Source organism: Neltuma alba, unplaced genomic scaffold (genome assembly GCF_004799145.2).
Source record: "Neltuma alba isolate B1F8T4 unplaced genomic scaffold, ASM479914v2 tig00000452_pilon, whole genome shotgun sequence".
In the NCBI taxonomy this organism is placed as follows: Eukaryota; Viridiplantae; Streptophyta; class Magnoliopsida; order Fabales; family Fabaceae; genus Neltuma; species Neltuma alba.
The window spans coordinates 163918-187643 of NW_021632056.1; the positions used below are offsets into that span (position 1 = coordinate 163918).

At 36.2% G+C, this 23726-nt stretch overlaps 1 protein-coding gene and 5 non-coding genes across 12 annotated transcripts; all 6 read right to left on the reverse strand.

The window, feature by feature from the left end:
* Positions 1-2889: 2889 nt before the first annotated feature.
* On the reverse strand, positions 2890-20716 carry LOC114736940 (tRNA-specific adenosine deaminase TAD2). 7 transcript variants are annotated; one of them, XR_003739383.1, is made up of 9 exons: positions 20496-20716; positions 20031-20165; positions 19520-19557; positions 18401-18467; positions 7177-7336; positions 6993-7083; positions 6222-6325; positions 3674-3792; positions 3541-3582 (listed from the first exon to the last, which is right to left on the reverse strand). XR_003739383.1 is itself a non-coding variant. In XM_028924856.1 (8 exons), exons 2-8 carry the CDS (start codon positions 20094-20096, stop codon positions 3536-3538), a joined length of 573 nt encoding a protein of 190 aa, XP_028780689.1. In that variant the 5' UTR covers positions 20097-20165; positions 20496-20716; the 3' UTR covers positions 2890-3535. The 7 variants fall into 7 exon arrangements, 5 of the variants coding, with proteins under 5 accessions (XP_028780689.1, XP_028780793.1, XP_028780930.1 ...); XM_028924856.1 differs by lacking the exon at positions 3674-3792 and having other exon boundaries at positions 2890-3582; XM_028924960.1 differs by lacking the exon at positions 20496-20716 and having other exon boundaries at positions 2890-3582; positions 3674-3724; positions 6222-6322.
* LOC114737922 (small nucleolar RNA snoR86) lies at positions 4322-4449 on the reverse strand. Its single transcript, XR_003739481.1, has one exon. It is a non-coding gene; the product is annotated as a small nucleolar RNA snoR86 (small nucleolar RNA).
* LOC114738047 (small nucleolar RNA snoR86) lies at positions 4658-4791 on the reverse strand. Its single transcript, XR_003739486.1, has one exon. It is a non-coding gene; the product is annotated as a small nucleolar RNA snoR86 (small nucleolar RNA).
* Positions 4996-5130, reverse strand: LOC114738109 (small nucleolar RNA snoR86). Its single transcript, XR_003739494.1, has one exon. It is a non-coding gene; the product is annotated as a small nucleolar RNA snoR86 (small nucleolar RNA).
* LOC114737983 (small nucleolar RNA snoR86) lies at positions 5336-5469 on the reverse strand. Its single transcript, XR_003739483.1, has one exon. It is a non-coding gene; the product is annotated as a small nucleolar RNA snoR86 (small nucleolar RNA).
* LOC114738176 (small nucleolar RNA snoR86) lies at positions 5867-5999 on the reverse strand. Its single transcript, XR_003739499.1, has one exon. It is a non-coding gene; the product is annotated as a small nucleolar RNA snoR86 (small nucleolar RNA).
* Positions 20717-23726: the final 3010 nt, after the last annotated feature.

Consider the following 23726-nt stretch of genomic DNA (forward strand, 5'->3'; position numbering starts at 1 on the left):
AAATATACTGAACATGTCTACCAATATATATTGCAATTAAACATCTACACTTCCAAAATAAAATGATCCATGTGAAAAAAGATACGAACGAATATATCATCCACGTTAAAAAAGAATTCAAATAACAATAACATGATATAAGACTATTCCCAATGAGAACAAGAAAAATATCCAAATGAAACAAATAAAGAAGTTGAATATGGGTGGAAAGCAAAACAAAGATTCAAGAATACTCATAGCTTTGAACACGACGATGTAGATCGACTCAGGCTAACAACCGCTTGTTATTCAAGAAAAATTGACCTACAAAGTGGGACCAAAATTGTGATATATTAAGGGTAGAAAAAAATTCTATTATCTCATTTAGGTTAATTTTATAATATGAAATTTTATCTCTCGTCTCCTTTCTAAAAAATCTTAATTTTGGAAGGGAGGTTAAGAAGAAAAAAAAGAGAAAAGAACAGCTCCTCCCCTCTTTAAAAAATGGTCAACCAAACAAGAAGAGCGGAGCGAAGCAACCACCCTTTCCCTCTTAAAAAATTTCCAAACCAAACAAAGAAAGGGAATCAACTTCCCACCCTTCTTCAAAAACACCGTACCAAACATAACATTAAGTTTCTTAGATTTGCAGCGTTCCAATCCAAAGGGACATGTACTTTAACCAAACGGACTTTTATTTTGTTTTCAATTTTTTTGGGTATTGGTTGATACGTAAAGCGTGATGTGCATGAATGCTTTTCATGACAAGCATAAGTTGATACCCTAGTTAATACTACTTTCCGTTTTTAATATAAAAGCTAGATGATTACTTTTTAAATATCAAAAAAATTATTTTAAATTAGTTATTTGTAATAAATAGATATTATCTTTTCTCAAATACTCTTATTAATTATATACATTAGAATGATAACCCTTTAACATATTTAATTAACATGGAGACTACTTTAAGAATAAAATAAATAAATATAAAAAATAAAATAAAATAAGATATTATATTTACAATCGAATTGAATCTCCAACTAATTTTTATATTTAGATAGTATTGTAACACGTAAAATTTATGTGACATATCCAACGATATGATGCCTGATAGGAAGTCATTATCGGAATAATGAAGGTTCAAAACCGAATATAATGACTTCAATATCCCGGTCAAAGGAAAAAAAATGACTTCAATATCCGAGTTTTATAGCGGCGACCAAGAAAATGTGCTTAACAATGTTGAACAAGATGGCTTATGGAAACAGAGGCTCTCTCTCGTTTAATCACAATATTAATTCACTAAACTCTAAATCATGAACTCTAAGTGAATTTGGTCTCAGAATTTGGCACTGTTGACTAGTTGGTACTCTTTCCAGTTCAAAATATGAATTTCAAACAATTAAATTACACAACTTAAAAAATTGGTTTGAACCAACAAATATATAAAAAGTACAACTTATTTTACTAAAACATCATGAGATGTTTTATTGAGATAATCCTTAGGGACAATGACAAAAATAAAAATAAAAAAAACTGAAATTTTGTAAATATCAAATAAATAATTTTAATAAAAATTTGTTATCATTTACAAATTCACACTTGTCAATACCAAATAAAGTTGTGTTACCAAACTTAATTTAAAATTTGCAATTTCCAGTTTTTTTTTTTTGTCATTCTCTCTTAATCCTTATTTATAGAAATAATAAGCAAGAGAAAAAATGAATGAAAAATAAAATGAGAGAGAATAAACCTAAAAAAAGAGAAAAACATAATCAATTAGAGATAAAAATAATATACTCCTCCGATCCTTAATATAAGACTCATTTAACTAATTTGATTAGATTAAGGAAGTTAAGTAAGTTAGTTAATTATAAAAAATGTGACATGTTTTTCCTAAAACACCGTAATCATCTTTCTTAATACCCATCCCTCTTCTACACTTGATTATGATTGAGGGAGTATCTATAGAGGTAATTTAGAGAAAATTGATAAATATGAAAATGGATCTTATATTTAGACTAAAATCAACTCACTAATTAGGTCCTATATTAAGAACCAGAGGAGTATCTTTTAAAAAACAAACAAGACCACTTCACAAAAGCCTATTGGTATAATATTAAAAACCAAACCGTACCCAACCAGCCGGATTGCCAAAAACCAATCAACCATCCTTTCGGGCAGTAGGAAAAAACCAGTAGATGGAAAAACAGAGAGATGGTTAACCCAAATCGACCCGATCAAGCTAGGAAAAACCCAGTTAACTCAACTGGTTTAGTGAATTAACCTTGTGTTTTTTTTTTTTAGAGTTGTTTTAATACTAAAAAATTATTAGTTTAGTTATAGATAGGAATATTTTGTTACCGCAGATATATTTTGATATTTAACTAGAATGAATATTTAGTGATTTTAATAACATGATACTATAAAGTCAATTTGTCAATTTGTGCAGAGAATTGTTGGGAAAATTGGAAAGAACATGAATCAAATTCGTGTAATACAACATATAGCATCCAGTAAACATTAGAACCTATTTGGCCAAAATATATGCATATGCTGAATCTATAGCAGAAAACTCATTACTCCTTCCGTTCCTTATTATAAAAAACTTTTGATGCTTATGGCATGTTCCTATATATAAGAGACACTTACAAGTTGTCTCTACTTTTTTGTATTGATTTACTATTTTACCCATATTTATTATCTCCAACTCACACTCTCTCTCCCTCTCACTTTTCTTTCTTTTAATAATTTAATTATTCTCTCTCATGTTCTCTCTCCTTATTAATGAGGGCATTTTTGGAAAAAAAATTATACTTTTTACACATTAATTGTTCTTAACTAATTTTAATTGTTTTTTTTATCAACGTACTTCGGTTATTTGTCTCTTATAATAAGGAACGAAGGGAGTACAACACAAACTAATATCGATTAAGTACCTTGCACAATTCTCAATACTAATAGGCCCAAAAACAATTACGATGCTAGAAAAGACTCTGCAAACCATTATATGTAAATCAGGAAGCAAACTAGCCTACAAAAAACTAGGAATATAGTGCCTCACACTACCAGCTGGCCAGCTGGGTAAGGAGTTAGTTAATGTCTCACAATGCAAAATAAGAAATAAATCTCCCACATAAAATAGGAAGAAAAAAAAACTATCAAACCCCTAAAGTAGAAAATCCTAAAGCTAGTGTAGATACTTAATACTCCAACCTGCATGCGTCATCTATGAGAATCCATATCACATGAGGCGTTAAATTTGACTGCTAGGCCAATTCTCATCATTGAGATCTTATCTTCCTACATCTACGTTGTACCAAACGGGAAAAATTACTTTCTGATTCACTGCTCAAAACATTTCAATATTAGTGAAAGTGGAGAGCTTTAAATCTTTTTGGCAATTAATTTGCACTTCTAATGCAGCAACATTCACTTACAGTAATGGCATTTAATTCATCTTTCTTTGATCCAAAAAGTTCCGTTGGACCATGCATCGGCTGCTTCTCCTGCTTGAAAGCACTATGCCACAGCAAAGCAGAATCCCGGTGTACCATCATGAATCATGTGTGATGTGTGTAGTAGCCTTAACAACATTGTCATCTGTAAGTTTAAAAGGAGAATCAGTTTCATGGCCAACGAACTTAAATAGTGTTGAGGCACAAACAATTAAAGCAGAATGTAATGAACTTACTTCAATTTCAACTTCACAGCTGGCGAGTTAGTGGCCTGTGAGGCTTTGGAGCTGAGGAGAAATAAATATGAATCATGAATAGGCCTCAAGAGAGGGAAAAAATACTAGTTCCCATTTCCCTGTGCAGGTCCAACCCATAATCAAAATTCTCAAGTCTCAACCTAAATTTGAAGCCTTTTTTAGCAGCATAAATTATTCTACCAAATAGCCTCAATCACTGTGCACTAAAACTGGGATTCAGCATGTTTTTTCTGATCGCATGGAAATCACGAAAGCAAATTAACAGGTACATGAATAAATAAAAAAACAGTAGAGCAACAGTACTTATTCTGCTTTTTAAGGATATTGATTTATGAACCAGCTTCTACAACCTATGGAATTAAAACTTGCGTATGATGAGCTTTGACTCGGTGTTTATCTTAATCATCTTTGTGGTTGAAAGATTCAAGTTTGTATAGTAGCCAGAGTTAAGTTTAAATCAAAGATAAAAAAGGAAGACAAGAAAAATATCCAGCACGTTGGCTGCACTTTGTTGTGCCCCCAGTAAATGCTTGTAAATGCATCACAGTAAACAGCCCAAGGCTAGCCTGTGCTACACTGCTACTCATGTTCCTTGTACATCTACTGGTAGTAAATTAAGTACAAATAGATGTTGCAGCTTGTTCGAGGCCATCATCAAAATGGCATAATTTAATAGGCACGGAGAACCGCCAGTTACTTCTGCCAACCTTCAAGGCAAGATGCACCATTTATTTTGGCATGAGATGCCCTTGCTCTGCTAATTGGCTTTCACGTTCACAACCAAAATTTGTCAAACAACATATACAAAACACATACTAATGAAACAAGAGAACAATAAAGCAAACCTGAAGCTTTAAGGATGCACCTAGTGAACAAAACTTAGATGTCAAGCCATCTTTATGCAGACTGTCTAATGTGGATTAAAAGTATAGCTATATAGATGAGTAAGATCGAGCACAAATAGATGTTGCGACTTGTTCGAGGCCATTATCAAAACAGTAGAAAACCAATTTGATAGGCACGGAGAATCACTAGCTACTTTGGCCAACCTTCAAGGAAAGATGCACCATTTAATTTTGCAATAGATGCTCTTACTCTGCTAATTGGCTTTCACATTCACAACCAAAACTTGTCAAACAAAACATTAAAAACACTAATGAACCAGGAGAACATTAAAGCAAACCTTGGAGCCTTAAGGATGCACCTAGTAAAAAAAACTCAGATATCATACCATCTTTGTGCAGACTGTCCATGTAAATTAAAAATATAGCCATATAAATCAGTAAGATCAAGCATAAATACATGTGGCAATTTGGTCGAAGCATTATCAAAACAGTCTAAAATCAATTTGATAGGCACGGAGAATCACTAGTCTTATTTTTGCCAACGTTCAAGGCAGGATGCACCATTTAATTTTGCAATAGATGCTCTTGCTCTGCTAATTGGCTTTAACATTCACAACCAAAACTTGCCAAACACTAACAACAGACAAACACATATTAACGAACCAAAAGAACAATTAAGCAAACCCAAAGCCTTAAGGATGCACCTAGTAGACAAAAGTCAGATATACCATCTTTATGCAGACTATCTATGTGGATTAAAAGTATAGCAATATATGAGTAAGATTAAGCACAAAAAGTTGTTGCAACTTGTTCGAGGCCATCATCAAAACAGCATAAAATCAATTTGATAGGCACGGAGAATTGCTAGCTATTTTGGCCAACCTTCAAGGCAAGATGCACCATTTCTTTTTGCAATAGATGCTCTTGCTCTGCTAATTGGCTTTCAAATTCACAACCAAATACTTGTCATACAACAAACACGTGCTAAAGAACCAGAAGAACAATGGAGCAAACCTAATGTCTCAAGGATGCACTGACCGAGATCTTACCAACTTTAAATGAAAAATAAAGCCATGTATATCACCAAGGAAAGATTTGGGTAGTTTATTTACTTTATTATGCCACTGGTATATGTCTGTCAATGCATCACTGCGAAACAGCCAATAGTTAAACAGTTCTACTGACCAAGGAAAGATTTGGGTAGTTTATTTACTTTATTATGCCACTGGTGTATGTCTGTCAATGTATCACTGCGAAACAGCCAATAGTTAAACAGTTCTACTCATTTTCCTTGTGCATTTACTGGAAGCCAGATCAAATACACGTAGATGTTGTGACTTCTTCGAAGCCATCATCATTAGAATATCAAATTTAATTTGATAGGCATGGAGAACTGCCAGTCGAATTATCTTTGCCAGCCTTCAAGGTAAGATGCACCATTTATTTTGCAACACATACTCTGGTTTCGCTAATTGACTTTCACATTCACAATTAAACACTTGTCAAACAAACCACATATGCCAATGAACCAGAAGAACAATAAAAATGATGTCTTAAGTACCAACACACAGCACTTTTGAAAGTGTGGAGTAGCACCTCCCAAATACTATAAATTGCAGTAATTTACAGCAACTTGCCATTTTAATGCCCGGGGGGGGGGGGGATATAAAAAGGGAACTTACCATTTGGATTTCCTTGTTCATAAAATGTCCGCAGAAGGAGGACTGCTTCTGATGCCATTATGCCCCCTGTACATTTGAAACCATTTCCTGGTTTTACTTCACTGCCAAATAAGAGAAAACATATGAACCATCAATGATAATATATATATATATATATATATATATACATAGTTTGTATTGGTTTAAAAAGGGTAAATAAAAATTATTTAGGGACACCTTCATAACAAATATTTCCCTTCAATGCAAACCGTGAGAAGCGTACCCTTCAAGATTCAAGACAGATGTGCTTCAATAGATAAACCCACCAGTTACAAAAGACATTATGTACTTGCTTTGAGGATTTATAATATGAACTTGCAGACGAATGCCAAAAAGATCACCTTAAAAAAGCCCACCAAATATTCTCACTAACGTCCATGCCATACAACAACTATACTTATGCACAAAGCAAGCGAGTCTGATGAACACTGCTCAGTCACTCGTATAATCATTTAGAAATAGAGGTATTGATTAACAGTTTCATCTTTTTTTGCAGTTCAGCACCTTAGATTTTTCATCGGAAGCCAAGTATAATATTGTTAGAGCAGAAATAGACAGACTGCAAAAGAACATGAGATGTAACTATATTAGGATAAGATAACTAACAATTAAATAAGCAAAACAATAAATAAAGATTCACAAACAACAAAAATGGCTTCCACTTGAGAAAACCTAGTATAACTGACACTTAAATACAATATTTGATAGACGCTGCTGGCCAGAGAGACATACTTATTTATATTGTTGCCTAAATGTAACGACAATATTGATCCACATCCTCCAAATTTATCATTTGCACATCCATAATATACCTCCTTTATACCTGCGGAATAAATATAGCAACAAATGGATAAAAATAGTGTCAAATAACTTAAACAATGTGACAGTTATGAATAGAATAATTGAAGTAGCATACCTAGAATTGATAAAGCTGACGCACACATTATGCACGGTTCACATGTAACATAAAGGCTGCAGCTTGAGAATTTTCCAGCAACTTCAGAGGTTGAAAGTCCATTTTTCTGCCACTGTTCCAGAAGATCATCTATAGCTTCCATTTCTGCATGCCTATTAGCCTGTCAAGAGTGAATTTGCAAAATGGAAAATATGGGAGTGAAAACCAGTGGAAAACAGAAAGTTATTGCATCAATTAAAAAAAGAAAAAATGCAACAATGGAAAGTACACAGTGGTTGTTACTTCAAACTAGTAACAAGAAAAATTTCTTATTTTTCATTACACGTTTGGTAAAATAACAAGAGTTTGATTAGACTAAGTCAAAACCTTTTCTTTCAGGAGGAAAAATCAACATGAAATTGCTATTAAATGTGAGAACAATTAGCTTTGACTCAGAGGTATTAGGCTTAGTTAAAATGAATACTAAAATGCCATAAGCTCAGTCAACTACACCTAAGCCTATAATAATGGGCCAGCCGAGTGACTCAATATATGATTAATTCACTCATACATATTATTCCATATGAAAGGGTACAATTTATAGAGTCCGGATGGTGAGAACAATCCGGTTATAATCAATCAAAATTCAATTACAATTATTCAGAGATACAGCAGCACATAATCAGGGATTTATTCCTAGCTAGAATCATGGGTGATGACCGAAGAGCATCATGGGCTTTCCAACACTCCCCCTCAAGCTAGAGAGTAGATGTCAACTATTCCCAGCTTGCCTTGAAACCCTTCAAACTTGACCCTGGCTAAAGGTGTGGTCATAATGTCAGCAATCTGATCAGTTGAGCACACATAGTTCAAGTTAATGATACCACCTTCTGCCTTTTCTTTGATAAAGTGCCAATCAATATTGACATGCTTTGTTCGGTCATGATACACTGGATTCTTTGTCATTTCAATACAGGCTTGGTTGTCACACCAGAGGTTCACTGGACCTTTATAGGGGATTCTCAATTCCTTTAGGAGTCTAATCACCCACATTCCTTCACATACACCCAGAGCTACAGCTCTTAGCTCAACTTCAGCACTGCTCCTTGAGACTACGGTTTGTTTCTTACTTCGCCAAGTGACAAGGTTTCCCTAAACGTAAGTGCAATAACCCGTAACAGACCTCCTGTTATCCACAGCTCTCCCATGATCTGCATTGGTGTAGACCTCTATGTTTCTAGTATTCCCCCTTTTAAAGAATATTCCTCTTCCAAGATTGTGTTTGAGGTAGGTCAGGATTTTATACACTACTTCCATATGTTCTTCCTTAGGATGGTGCATAAATTGGCTTACCACCCCAACTGCATAGCTAATATCAGGTCGTGCATGGGTCAAGTAGATCAGTTTACCCACAAGTCTTCTGTACCTCTCTGAGTCAACTGGGACCCCTTTTGGTTTAACTTCCAGATTGCATGACTCTTCCATAGGTGTTTCATTTAGTTTAGCGCCAAGTATTCCTGTTTCATGGAGTAAATTAAAGGTGTATTTCTGTTGGGACACACTTATACCCTTCTTGGATCTAGCAACCTCCAATCTGAGAAAATACTTCATTTGACCTAGGTCCTTCACTTAGAATTCCCTAGCCAGGGCTTTCTTGAGTTGAGAGATAGAAGCTTCATCATTACCAGTTATGACTATATCATCCACATACAAAATTAGGATCGTTACCCTTCCATCATAGTGTTTGACGAAAAGGGTGTGATCAGTTTGCCCTTGGTTGTGCCCAAACCTTTTGATTGCTTTGGCAAACCTATCAAACCACGCTCGTGAAGACTATTTCAGGCCATATAGTGATTTCTTCAGCTTGCAAACCGAATTAGGTGGAGGCGGAGCTATTACTCCATCTGGGACTTCCATGTATTCTTCCTCCTCTAAATCTCCATTTAGAAAGGCATTCTTTACAACCAGTTGATATAGGGACCGTCAAGGTTAGCAGCTAGAGACAGGAGTACCTGAATGGTATTGAACTTTGCCACTGGTGCAAACATTTCTTGATAATCAATCCCATAAGTTTGAGTGTATCCTTTTGCAACTAATCTCCCTTTGTAATTGTTGATGCTTCCATCAGGATTGAATTTAGGGGTGAAGATCCACCTGTAACCCACTGCTTTCTTGCCCTTAGGGAGTGTGGTGATATCCCACGTGTTATTCTCCTTCAAGGCTTTCAATTCTTCGTATGCTGCATGTTTCCAATTAGGATCTTTCATAGCCTATTGAAATGTTTCTAGAATTTTCACCTGTGAGATATTCACCATAAAGGTTTGCATTCTAGCAGATAAATTGCCATAAGAGACAAATCTTTGAATAGGATGTTGAGTACAAGACCTTACCCCCTTTCTAAGTGCAATAGGCCATCCTAGCTCTTTAGATCCAACTCTGGATTGGAATCATGTTGCTGCCTTGGAATGGAAGGAACTCCACTACTATTGTCTTATTCACTTGATTGAGACCTTGAGTGCTCTGTCACCCCCACATCAATCTCAGCATTTGTTTCCATTGTGTGAGGATTGTTTATGGGGCTTTTAGGCTGTTCTGGTGGAGGTGACCCCCGGTTCTGGTTCAGGGATTCCTTCTTGTGGTACAAAGGGTTCAGGATGGTTCAGAGGTGAGTTGATACTAGGTTTAAGTGTAATTAGCCATTCTACTCCATAGGTCTCCCCCTGAATGGGTAATTTAAGATAGTATGCATCATACTCATAAAAGACTGTGTCTTTGGAGACTATGAGTTTCCTAGTAGAGGGACAATAACACTTATAACATTTGTGGGTTGAAGAATACCCGAGGAAAATGCATTTTTCCGTTCTAGCACCTAGTTTTCTCCCATCATGTTTATGGACAAAGACAACGCACCCAAAGACTTTTTGTGGGATGGTATTGATTATAGGTGAGGTGGGGTAGGTCTCAAGAAGTTTTTGGATAGGGATACTAAAATTAAGGATTTTGGAGGCCATTCAGTTGATAAGATAGGCAACGGTTAGCACAGCATCTCCCTAAAACAAACTTGGGACATTTCTTTCCATCATAATGGCTCGGGTTACTTCCAAATGATGCCTATTCTTCCGCTCGGCAACTCCATTTTGTTGAGGAGTATAGACATAGGAGGTTTGGTGATGGATTCCCTGTTGCTCAAAAAATTTCCTAAAAGCTCCACTCACATACTCTTTCACATTGTCACTTCTCAGTACTTTGATAGGAGTTTGGAATTGAGTTCTCACAAAGGAGTAAAAGTTTTTGAAAATTTGTAATGCTTCGGATTTCTCTTTCATAAGGTAAACCCACATAACCCGGGTATGATCATCTATGAATGTAATAAACCACCTTGTACCTATTCGGTTTTTGGTTTTGGCTGGTCCCCACATGTCGGCATGGATTATTGTAAACAGAGTGGTTGGTTTGTAAATATGTTTGGGATTAGAGGCGCGAGTTTGTTTGGCAATTTGACAAGTTTCACATTGAAAAAAAGGAGAATTTTTATTGAATAAAGTTGGAAACACATGCTTCATAGAATCAACGTTGGGGTGGCCTAATCTTTGATGCCACAACATTACATTTTCATTTTGAGAATTAGAGCTAACCATAGCTTTCCTTGCTCTTTTAGTCTTCATATCCTTTCCTTCCAAGTAGTAGAGTCCATCCCATTCTTTAGCAGTCAAAATCTTCCTCCCTAAGGTCAAATCCTGAAAAACACAATTAACATCATCAAAGATCACCCGACATACTTGTCCTTTAGTCAATTTGCTCACAGATATAAGATTGCAAGTGAGAGCAGGAACAAACAAAACATTATGAATTTCCAGATCATGAGAAAGAGCCACAGTGCCAACACCTTCAACTTTAATATATAGTCCAGTTGCTACTTTTGCTCTCAGGTTCTCATGGCAATATTTGAGGGTTTTGAAGATGGACTTGTTACCAGTCATGTGGTCTGTAGCACCAAAGTCAACAATCAATGTCTCATCACTAGTGACCATTGCATTAAGCGCCATAATGGAATTACCTGATTGAATCGAGTTTACATTGGGAACCGATTTTGATGTGTTTTGCTTTTCAAGCATCTTACGAAGCATTTGAAGTTCTTCTCTGGTCAAGCAGTCTCCATCATCACCTTTTTCCTTAGAAGAGGTGTTGTGACTCTTTCCTTCTTGCCGTTGTTTCTGTTTCCCTTAGGTTGGTTTTCCATTTAGTTTCCAGCATTCATCTCTGGTGTGTCCTTTCTTATTACAGTGATTTTGAGAGTTTGTGTGCAGAAAAGCTGTATTTTATTCCACAGATTTGTGCGATACATATAGGGAGAGGAGTGATTCAGCATATCGCATGAAATCCTCCAGATTTAATAAGGAAGCAAAACAGGAAATAAATATATTCTGTAATCCCTAATTTAGCGCCTAAGGATCAGGTCTTTAACGGTTAGTAAATCAGTATACATAGCTGTAATGATTCTTGGTTTAATAGGATGATTGGGCCTCTCCCTAGGGCCCATTTCCGACACTCCCCCTCAAGTTGGAGAATAGATGTTAATCATTCCCAGCTTGCTAGTCAACTCGTCAAACTTGTTCTTGATCAATGGTTTGGTCATCACATCCGCAATCTGTCTTCCAGAGGGAATGTAGGTTAGGTCGATCACTTTAGCTTCAATCTTTTCCTTGATGAAATGACGATCAATTTCAACATGTTTTGTTCGGTCATGTTGGACAGGATTGTTTGCAATCTTGAGTGCAGCCATATTATCACACCACATTTTAATTGGTGCATTTATTTCTATACCAAGGTCCCTTAGCACGTGTACTACCCATATCCCTTCACAAATGCCAAGAGCCAGAGCTCTATATTCAGATTCAGCTGAGCTTCTTGATACAACTGGTTGCTTCTTGCTCCTCCAAGTCACAAGATTTCCCCACACAAATGTACAGTATCCAGTAGTAGAACGTCGGTCATAGATAGCTCCTGCCCAATCAGCATCCGTGTAGACTTCTATATCTTTGTCTCCCTCTATGCTGGAGTTTCTTTTTGTACCATCTGTATAGATTTCTACATTTTTCTGTCCACTTTTAGCAAAATACAGACCTTTACCTGGAGTAGTTTTAAGGTACCTGAGAATTCTTTGTACTGCTTCCATGTGTTCCTTTTGGGGGTTGCTTGCAAACTGACTTACTACCCCTACTGCAAATGAAATGTCTGGCCTGGTGTGAGACAAGTAAATTAGCTTCCCCACTAGTCGCTGGTACTGTTCCTTGTTAACTGATTTTCCATCAGGTTTGACTTCCAAGTTACAATTGAGCTCCATAGGGGTCGCAGCAGGTCTGGCTCCCACCATGCCTGTTTCTTTCAATAGATCCAAGGTGTACTTCCTCTGAGTCACACAAATGCCTTTTGGAGATCTAGCTACCTCTAACCCGAGGAAGTATCTTAGATTTCCCAAATCTTTTACTTCAAATTTTGCTGCCAATTTCTGCTTCAACGCTGCAATCTCTTCAGGGTCATTTCCTGTCAAAACTATATCATCTACATAGACAATTAGGACAGTGATCTTATAATTAGAGCGTTTCACAAACAAAGTGTGGTCAGTTTGACATTGCCTATAACCAAACTCCTTAACAGCCCTTGTGAATTTTTCAAACCAAGCCCTTGGTGATTGTTTTAACCCATATAAAGATTTGTGTAGTTTACATACCTTTCCACGGGTTCCAGGACCTTCTAATCCTAGGGGTATTTGCATGTATACCTCCTCCTCTAAGTCTCCATTTAAAAAGGCGTTTTTAATGTCTAATTGATGTAAGGGCCAGTCCAGATTGGCAGCCAAAGAGAGAAGAATATTTATAGTATTAAATTTGGCTACCGGAGCAAAAGTCTCTTGGTAGTCTATGCCATAGGTTTGAGTAAACCCTTTTGCAACTAATCTTGCCTTATACTTGTTGATGCTACCATCAGGATTAAACTTCTTTGTAAAAACCCATTTACTCCCAACAACAGATTTCCCAAGGGGTAAATTAACTATTTCCCATGTTTGGTTCTTGACTAGAGCCTTTAATTCATCATTAATAGCTGCTTTCCAGTTAGGGTTTGAACTAGCCTCATTAAAAGACTTTGGGATTTCCTCATTATCAAGATTAACCACAAACGCTTTAAATTGAGAGTTAAGCTTATCATAGGAGACATACCTCCCAATAGGGTGTCTAGTGCAACTCCTTTTGCCTTTTCTCAAAGCAATGGGCCACTGTAGATCTTCAGGATTAATCTCAGGATAAGATTCATGACTCTGCCTTGGAATGTTAATGGGTTCTTCTCTGGTTGTTGGCTGTTCTGTTGTGTTCACCTCTGTCTCTGTGGTATGTGACTGCTGGTTTGTCTCTTGGGGGGCTTCAGGTATAGGTTCAGTGTTATTGGGCACTTCTAGAATTGTTTCAGTCTGTTGGGTGCCATGTCAGGGGTGTGTGTGTTTTTTCTGGTGTTGTGACAGTTGTTGCAGGGTCACTGGACGGTGTAATAAGGTCAGGTTCAAAAATAGGTGTCTCTATAGGGGCTGCTGGTGATGCTAGGGTACCATTACTGTTTTGATTTCTTTGCTGTTCAGGTTGTGTGTCACTAGTATAGTTACTATCAGGACAAGTTAGCCATTCATTAGCTCTCTCCCCCTGAATGGGTAATTTGGGGTAAAAGGGTTGTGATTCCATAAATTGAACATTCATGGTGACATAGACACGTCTAGTGGTAGGAGAATAGCACTTGTAACCTTTTTGGGAGGAAGAGTAACCTAGAAAAATACATTTAAGAGCTCGAGTATCTAATTTGCCACCATCTTCATTGAACACAAAAGCTGTGCAACCAAAAACTCTTTTAGGGAGATGGTTGAGGAGGTAGGAATTGGGATAGGTTTCTAAAAATTTATCAATTGGGGTTTGAAACTTTAGTACTTTGGAGGGCAGCCGATTGATTAAATAGGTGGCAGTGAGAACTGCATCACCCCAATAAATATTGGGAGCATTACTCCCAATTAAAAGTGAGCGAGCAACTTCTAAGAGGTGCCTATTCTTCCGCTCAGCTATCCCATTTTGCTGTGGTGTGTATGTGCAAGAAGTTTGATGATGAATCCCTTTTTCAATAAGAAAATCTTTAAATTTTGTATTCACATACTCCTTTCCATTATCACTTCGAAAAACTTTTATAGAAACATTAAATTGAGTTTGAATAAAGGCGTGAAAGTGCTTAAACAGTGGAAAAACTTCTGATTTGTCTTTCATTAAAAAGAGCCATGTGAGGCGTGTATGGTCATCTATGAAGGTAACAAACCACTTGGCCTTGGAGTTAGTTTCGATTCTAGAGGGTCCCCAAACATCACTATGAATGAGTGTAAAGGGAGTAGTAGGAGTATAGGGGTTCGCTGTAGCAAAGTGACAGGTGTCACACTGAATTTGAGAAGGAGATATTTTATTCATGAAATTGGGAAACAGGATTTTCATATAATCAAAGTTAGGATGGCCTAAACGGTAATGCCATAACATTATTTCATCACGGGACACAGCAGCATTGTTTGGAGTCACATGAATAGCAGAAGTAGCAGTAGCTAGGGGGCTTTTATTTTTCAGGTTCCCTTCAAGGTAGTACAGCCCATTACATTCTTTAGCTTTGCCAATCAGCTTGCCCAAGACTAAATCCTGAAAGACACAATGAGATTTATTAAAACCAACTAGGCAGTTTAATTTATCAGCTATGCACTGTACTGACAGTAGGTTGCAGTGTATATCAGGCACATAAAGTACATCATGAAGAATGATATCAGTAGATAGAATTACAGTGCCAGATCCCATAACCTTTGCATATTCATTGTTTGCTACCTGCACACGGGAATGCTGTGAATATGAACTAAACACAGAAAATAGTTCTTTAAATCCAGAAACATGATTAGTAGCTCCAGAATCGACCACCCAGATATTTTTTGAATTAGTGACTGTTCTAAGTGCAGTTAGAAGTTCTGTACCTGTATGAGCCAAGGAAACAGTTGGGGTATCCTCACTTAGCTTTTCATGGGAGTATTTGTCAAGGATTTTCCTCAGTATTGCAAGCTCCTCATGCTTTAGGATTTCACTTTCATTGGGGGTGTTACTAGTTAGAAGTCCTTTACCTTCTCCCTTAGGCCGTGGCTTCCAATTGGCTGGCTTGCCATGGATCTTCCAGCATGTGTCACGGGTGTGGCCATTTTTGTTGCAATGGTAACACCTTAGGGACTTCTTTCCCCTTGTGTCTCCACCTTGGTTGCTTCTAGTCACCATAGCCGAGCCTTCAGTTATGGTTGATGGGGAAACCAAAGATGGATTTTGAACCAGTGCTTTTCGGCTCTCTTCATTCTTAATCATATTGAAGGCATCTTCCAGTGATGGAAGGGGCTTAATGCTCATTATTCTTCCCCTGATATCTTCAAAAGAATCGTTAAGGCCAAGAAGAAAATCATAACATCGGTCTTGGTCTATTACCTGTTTGAAGTAGACTTCATCTGTATGGCAGGACCATTTGTGTACTTCATAGAGATCTATTTGCAGCCACAGTCGCACCAGGGCACTGTAGTACTGGGTGACAGACTTCTCCCCTTGAGTGAGGCTGCGTAGCATGCGTTTGAGTTGGAAAATAGCTGCTGTATTTTCCTTAACAGAGTATGTCCGCCTTGCTGATTCCCATATTTCTCGTGCGGAACTAGCAAGTAGGTAGTTTTCGCTAATTTCAGGAAGCATGGAATGAACAAGCCATGTCATTACGGTGTTGTTTTCTGCACACCATGTTTCATACTGTGGGTCCTCGGTTTTTGGTGGCTGAGGGTTCCAAGTAAGGTATTTTTCCTTGTTTCTTCCACGCACAAACATGAGAATATTTCTGGACCACTGGAGGTAGTTGTTGCCATTGAGGCGGTGGGATATAATCAGTTGGGACAAGGAATCTGGTCCAGATCCATTTGGTGCGCCTGAACTAGTTGACCGCATCTCTTCTGACTCGGTCATATTCTGGGGTGCAGTTGTCACTGAGGTGGACTCACCCTCAGCTGTAAAAGCTCTGGAATTTCGTGTCAGAGCTTCTTTGAAAGACATGAGTGGTAGCGCTCTGATACCATGAGAGTTTGTGTGCAGAAAAGCTGTATTTTATTCCACAGATTTGTGCGATACATATAGGGAGAGGAGTGATCCAGCATATCGCATGAAATCCTCCAGATTTAATAAGGAAGCAAAACAGGAAATAAATATATTCTGTAATCCCTAATTTAGCGCCTAAGGATCAGGTCTTTAACGGTTAGTAAATCAGTATACATAGCTGTAATGATTCTTGGTTTAATAGGATGATTGGGCCTCTCCCTAGGGCCCATTTCCGACAGATTTCACCACTTGTTCCCTTTTCTTTCAGAGTTCTCTGAAGTCTGGGAACTCCTTGTGACTAATGCAGAGCCATCTATTGGAGTTTGGTTACCCTGGGTGAAGAGTCTCCAGCTTTCTTCGAACTTAACCATGCTAGAGACTTCAAATAGGAACAGGAGAGGCTTTAGACTCATAATTCTGCCTCTTACTTCTTCAAAAACAACATTCAGGCCCAATAGAAAATCATATGTTCGCCCTTTTTCAACTGACTATCTGTACTAGTTAGCATCATCAATATTCTTCCAAGGATGTACTTCAAAGAGATCCAATTGCTGCCATATCCTTGTCAGAGTGCTGTGGTGTTGTGTTACACTCAGGTTTCCTTGTTTCAGATCTTTGAGTTGCCTCTTTAGATCCAACAAGGCAGCAGTGTTGTCCAATATAGAGTAAGTGCGTTTAGCAGCATCCCAGATCTCCTTGGCTGTGCTTGCAAGAAGGTATCCCCCACTAATTTCAAGAGTCATTGAGTTGCATAGCCAGGACATCACCTGATTGTTTTTAGCAAACCAGGTGTCAAAATTAGAATCATTATGTGAAGGTTGTTTTGCTTCTCCATTGATGTACTTCTCCTTACGCTTCCCACGCAGATACATTAATACACTTTGAGACCACTGAAGGTAATTGTTGCCATTCAGTTTGAGTCACCACCATAGCTTGATGTGCAGTGGCTGTTGTCAAATCCGACACTGAATTAGGGTTTTTAGAGAGGGGCATTTGTGAAGGAGTACCTTGAGTATTTGAGGATGTGCCAGACATAAAAGCCATTAGGATGGCGCCTTTGGTGACTGGCAAATTGTGAACAGACCCAAAAAAGGGTGGAAAGTCTGATGGGTTCATTTTCTGGATTGAATGGAGGTATTGTGTGGCTCTGGCGACAGCGCATGGACTTCATGCGCGGAGGCTTGCGACGGCGCGTGGGCTTCACGAGCGGCTCCGTTGGACATCGACTTCTAGGGATGCGCCGATCAGAGGGTTCTGATGAGGATTGGAGGGGTGGTGTCGATCACGTCCTACTCTGTCTTCAGATCTCTGGACACCTCACTCTCTCTCTCTCCTCACTCTCTCTCTTTCTTTGTTTACCGGCAGAGGTTCAGGGCGACGGTCTAGGTTCGAATCAAACCCACTACTCTGATACCATGACTCAATATATGACTAATTCACTCATACATATTATTCCATATGAAAGGGTACAATTTATAGAGTCCGGATGGTGAGAACAATCCGGTTATAATCAATCAAAATTCAATTACAATTATTCAGAGATACAGCAGCACATAATCAGGGATTTATTCCTAGCTAGAATCATGGGTGATGACCGGAGAGCATCATGGGCTTTCCAACACCGAGCATTCATCATTAAGAAACAATGCAAATTGAAATCTGGGGCTAAATTAGCGCCTTTTCCAGTATTCAGGTTATAAATTAAATATATATACATATAATCAAGTAAAAGATCACATTTCTAATTTTAGAAATTGAATTTGCGTTTCAAATCAGCATTTACAGAAGTCCAGTCCACTTGCTTCACCTTCCTGAAGCTGTAAATGTTTGAAGCTTTCACTTGCCATTTATCTATGACAGAAAAATTAAAATTGCAGCAAAGTGAAAAAGTGAAAAACCCAAATCTAAATTTCACAAGCCTAAGTTATTTCACATAAGTTACAGCCAACAGGCATAATGATTCAGAATTTATCCAAACAACAAATAGACGATTGAAGGAGCAATTGTAAGATGTAACTAAGCACAGATGATGATAACATAAAATTAAAATAAGTCATTAATCAAATTACATTTCGTGTCTCAGTAGTTCGATTCCTCCCAGATGCTACAACCTTCCCATCCTCAACAATCACACAGCTGGCAACACATAACATGGTTTAAATAAAATTAAAATTAATATACACCAATAATTGTGCTTTAATGAAAAAAACAGATCAAAATTTTCTTCAATGAACCCATTACATCGGAAGATCAGGCAATGAATAAACAAAGCCTTATTCCAACAAATGGAAAACCATTTACAAAATTAGACACCCATTTAGGGATAATATCATGCTGTGTTTGTCAAATTCGGACCTTTCATAGGCCAAGGAAAGTCTTTCCATCTTCAATGTATGGAAAATTAGGAATTCTGGAAAAAAAAATTATGAATTGAGGGAAAGCTAAGAACAAATTAAGGATTTCACGTAGGACAATCTTGGGGATATTGTAACAAATGCTGGGCAGAGCAAGCAAGAATAGAGCTTTTGGAGTCCAATAGGAGAGAAAGAGGAAGACAAAGAAAAGGGAACAAAGGTCAGCAATATGTCATTCTTTAAAAGTGATTTGCTCTTTGGTTCGCGTAGTTAGCTGGGATGATGGTAAGTAAACCACAAATAGGATACTTTCAACTTTCAAGGCTATGCATAGAAGTACAAAGAAATTTTTGAAATTATTGACTGAAAATAATGGGGTCAATTTCAATGAACTTTAAATTTATTATACAAATTTTGATATTCAAAATGAAGGGAGTTTGGATAACTGAGAATGTCAATGCATACAAGTATGATTCCTGATTCAAGGGATCTTGATAAGGTGAGGAAATGACCAAAGATAAGGACACAAAAGGTACATTTGAGAATCAACTGGCGATGATACAAAGGACAAAAAGGTCACAGAGTAAATAAAATAATCTCATAGCATATATTCATCTCTCAATTTTGTCCAAGGTCACTAGTACATCAAGTTCAAAAGCTGAGTACTGGAATATGTTTGATGCAGTTTCTCCTCATTCCACTTTGAATAACATTGCAATGAAACTTTCCATCTTAACTCCCAATGCACCAAGATGAAATGGTGCATGTCTGAACATATGCACATACGCCTATTTTAATGTATTGAGCAAGAGAATAACAGTGAAAGTAACTTACCCAACAGGAACTTCAAGGACATCCAAAGCTATTTTTGCCTGCCATATAGCAAAAAGCAAGAGCATAAGGAAACTAAGTTCAATTACAAAAAAGTAAAGGTATATTGGGCAAAAAGCTTTTTATATTTGAATCTACATGGTCTAAGGCAACTCATAAAGACCCACACACATGTTGGGTTCAAATCTTTTTACGCCTTCATTTTGAACTGCCATGCAACTAATTCTGCTAGACTTGAATTAAGTGTCTGATCGTCATTGCTTACCTACAACTTTCTTTTTCCATTTTAATTTATAACTTCACACACTGATTCCACCTGTCGGTATTTACACTTTGACCACTACTTTTATTTGACAAGTGCTTAAGTTGTGTTATATATGCTTCCAAGTTATATATATGAACTTAAAGAATATATCAGTAACTGACACTGCGACATGAGCATAATCGGAACGGCACAAACATAGCCATCTATAATCTATCATTGCAAGAACGATAGCAAGACCTCAGCAAATACCTGCTGTATTGCAAGTTCCATGAACGCATTAGTATCTGTCAAGCATCCTCCTCGCGGAGAAGCCATCTTGATAAATTTATGATATATGATTCGTAGATAAGTTTATAAACCATTCGAAATTTGATCGCTCCTGAGCTGTAATCACCCAAAAAAAAAAAAAAAAACTTCAGAAACAGAAAAGCAAGAATAAAAAACAAAAAGGTTAAAGCTGTTTCATAATCTTCCGTACAAATAGCCTCAAATATACATACGCGATGTCTAATAGTTCAGTATGCCCAAAAAGAAAAACGGAAAAAGGAAATAAAACTCATATAGAAAGCATAACCAATATACTCGCCGGCGAAATGTACAACCCAAAAGTTCGTAATCGAAGATGCAAATCCATTTATTCTTTTCTTGATTGCAAAAGGCCTAAATTCACACTTTTGACACCAAACCCACAAAGAAGTGACAGTATTAAATTACATTATACTAGCCGCGGCTGTATTTGAGCAAAAACTGGATTTTATAAATGGCAAGTTAGCCTTAGTAACATGAAGCTTGAAAATCACCAATCGAAGCTTCAAAATAAACACCAGCTTGTGGCAGCGTGAGTAAGGAAATGGCAATAGCCGGAAGCCAGCTACTATGGGAATTGGGAAGGCAGGATAATAGGCTTTGGATTCAAGTGTGTGGGTTACGGTTGATGAAACTAGGGTTTGCTGTTGGTTGGGCAACAGGGCCTTGGCCCAATTTACATCATCGGTCATCTTCATCCCTCAGCAGCTAATACAATCGCCCTCGAGAGAACATTAATGCTGTGTTATGTTTGGATAGAGAGAAAATGAGAGAATAAGGAAAACTAAAAAGGAAAATAAGGGAAGAAGTGGTTTTTCCTCTATTTGGATGAGAGAAGAAAAATGAGAGGAAAGAAAAATTAGAAAGAAAATGAAGTGGGTCCCACATTCCATTTTTTTCTCAACTTTTCTCTCCATATGTGGAGAGAAAATGAGAAGAAAACGCATTTTCCTTCTCTATCCTTACATATGTTTTTTTCAGCAAAATAATACCTTTTTATTTTTTTTATTTTTTTCACTTTATTTATTATTTTCATGTCTTTCTTCTGTATTTGTTTGATTGGAAAATGAAATAACTAAAATTGCAAAAATCTTTCTAAAATGAACTAAAAGAGAAAATAAGTAGAGTTGTTGTTTTGGGTTTTTTTTAGTATTACATTACACAAATGTTATTTTTTTCTTTCTTTTTTTACAAAATTATTTGATATTAAAATATAATAACATGGTAATATATCTTTATCAGATAAGTTGATTTTAAATTATCTAATCATGTTGATGTAAATATGGTTTTTCATTATGATATTTAATTTGATTTTAATCAAACTATATTTTGATATAACAGTAATAATATCTTAGTCATTCATGTGTTTACTCATTTTCTTTCCTTTCTGTTTTCTCTTGTCCGTCCAAACATGAGAGGTGATAATATTTTCTCTCTAATTTTCTCTTCTTCCCATTTTCTCTTATCTCATTTTCTTTCCTCCTAACTTTTCTTCCCATCCAAACAAAGGGTAAAACTTATAATGCCCAAAATAACGACTTGCATATCCAAAATTGCTGTGATCACTGTTATAATAAATTAATGAAGGTAATAAGTTTAATTAAAATATTATTAAAACTTAAAAGAAATCATCTTTGCCTAAGATTATAGAAAAATTAAAAAATTTCCACTTCAAAATGTTAAAAAGTACCGCCTAAAAATAAATTTTCAAAAATGATTTTTGTAAAACGTTTAAAATACCCTAAAATAAATCATTTCGATTATTTTAGGTAGAGTGAGTAGTTAGGAAACTTCAGCCTAAGGTTGAATTGGTTGGCAAAAAAACAAAAAAAAATGTTGAATTGTATAAGAATTAAATATTTATCTTTTCTTATAATTAAAATATTCTTAATACAAACCAGAAAATAAAAATTATTTATTTTTTCATGTTTGCCAAAAAAATTATATATTCTTTTCTTTTGTTATTTTTGAGCTGAAAGATCTATATATCTTGAGTTTGTCATTTTTTTAAGGTAAAAATATCTTTAAAACAAACCAGACAAAAGAACTTGTATATTTGAAGGTTATAATTTTTAATGTCTTCCATCAAAATATTTTTAAATTTGTAATTATTTATTTTAGGCATTAAAAATATTTTAATTATAATTATTATATTAATTATTACTTTTGATTATGCAATTACATTTTCTATTGACTTACTACATTCTGATGTAAGCACGTACTGATAAATGCCTTTCTCGCATCAAAAAAAAAAATGTTAACCATTACAAAACTTTTTTAACGCATTTTGAAAATTAAATATTTAATTTAATATGAAACAAAATAAAATTAAAGAACTAAAGTTAAAGGATTAATAATATGTTTTGACATACTCAATACTTATCATCATCTTCTTCGTTTCTTTGTTTTTTGATGGAGGAGCTCATGTATATAAATTTTTGTTCTCATCAATTATTTAATCCAATAATCTAATTGCTTCGTGGTAGCAAGTAGAATTGTGAGATAGATGGCCCAAATTCATGCTTCTCTCTCTCAGTTTCATTGTTAGTTTCAGAGGAAAGGCGGATGAGGGGGGGCGAGAAAGAGCAAATGAAGAGAGAAAGGGTGAGAGGAGGAGATGTGATGATGAGGTGGAAAATTCAGTATACACGCCGCTGCCATGTAAGCAATTATGGTAAAAATTAACAGTCACCGTTAGAGATGGTTCAATCAGAACATTTTTGCTACAAAAATAAAGTTTCAGGATATTTTAGAGCCAAAAAAAATTTTTTTTAAGGCGTTAGGTACTCCTCCATATATACTTTCGAGATATTTTAGCACCTTATCTCATGAAAATTACCACTAAACATAATCCAACACCCAACATAAAAGGTATAAGTTCAAGTATAATTTTACAGGCATTCTAACCGTGTCTTCTTTCTTTCCAAATACATGACCATAAACAACTCCTTGTTAATGAATACAGTAAATTGTTTCATTGTCTTGACATAAATATCACTAGAAAAATCCATCTCATCATAAACAGCAACACAATTGGTAATAGGACAACTAATAGATGATGAGGTTCCAACACTAGCTTCGATGCTTAACCTCTACCTCTCAACTTTAGCAAGATGAGCTTCAGTTTCTATCTTGGATCCCATCCCGCGCTTAAATTGCTTCTCACATTTGCATAAACTTAGGATCATTCTTTTTCTTTTGAATCAGAAAATTCAATATTTTGTTTTTCATAGTGCGTAACACATTCAACTATTTATGGGGCAACATTATCTTCATCCTTATCAAGGTTTATATAAACTCTAAAGTGACTATACTTATTCTCAAATTGAACCTCATCATCAAAATTTGGTATATCTTATATAAATGCATGAAGTACACCTGTTGCGGTATTTTTATGAAAAATTATACCCAGCAATTTATAATGATCCAATCCATGCTTATTGAATCGTGCAAGCTGACGATGTATCTCCAAAATATGCATTTCCAACCCAATATGTTCAAAGTGTGTGTGGTTTAACACATTATGTTGAAAATGCATATTTTGTAGGTATATCTTGAGGCTGCATGATTCAAGAAATATGGGTTGGAACATTATAAATTGCTGGACACAATTTTTAACAAAAGCATTACAACACTTCA

What these genes read in the sequence shown, in the direction of transcription:
- LOC114736940 (XM_028924856.1), bottom strand. Translation starts at nt 20,096, where the DNA reads ATGGCTTCTCCGCGAGGAGGATGCTTGACAGATACTAATGCGTTCATG. An exon ending in TGGAACTTGCAATACAGCAG is followed by an intron (nt 19,558 to 20,030) that starts GTATTTGCTGAG and finishes GCTATATGGCAG; the next exon opens with GCAAAAATAGCTTTGGATGT. An exon ending in GAACTACTGAGACACGAAAT is followed by an intron (nt 7,337 to 18,400) that starts GTAATTTGATTA and finishes CACTCTTGACAG; the next exon opens with GCTAATAGGCATGCAGAAAT.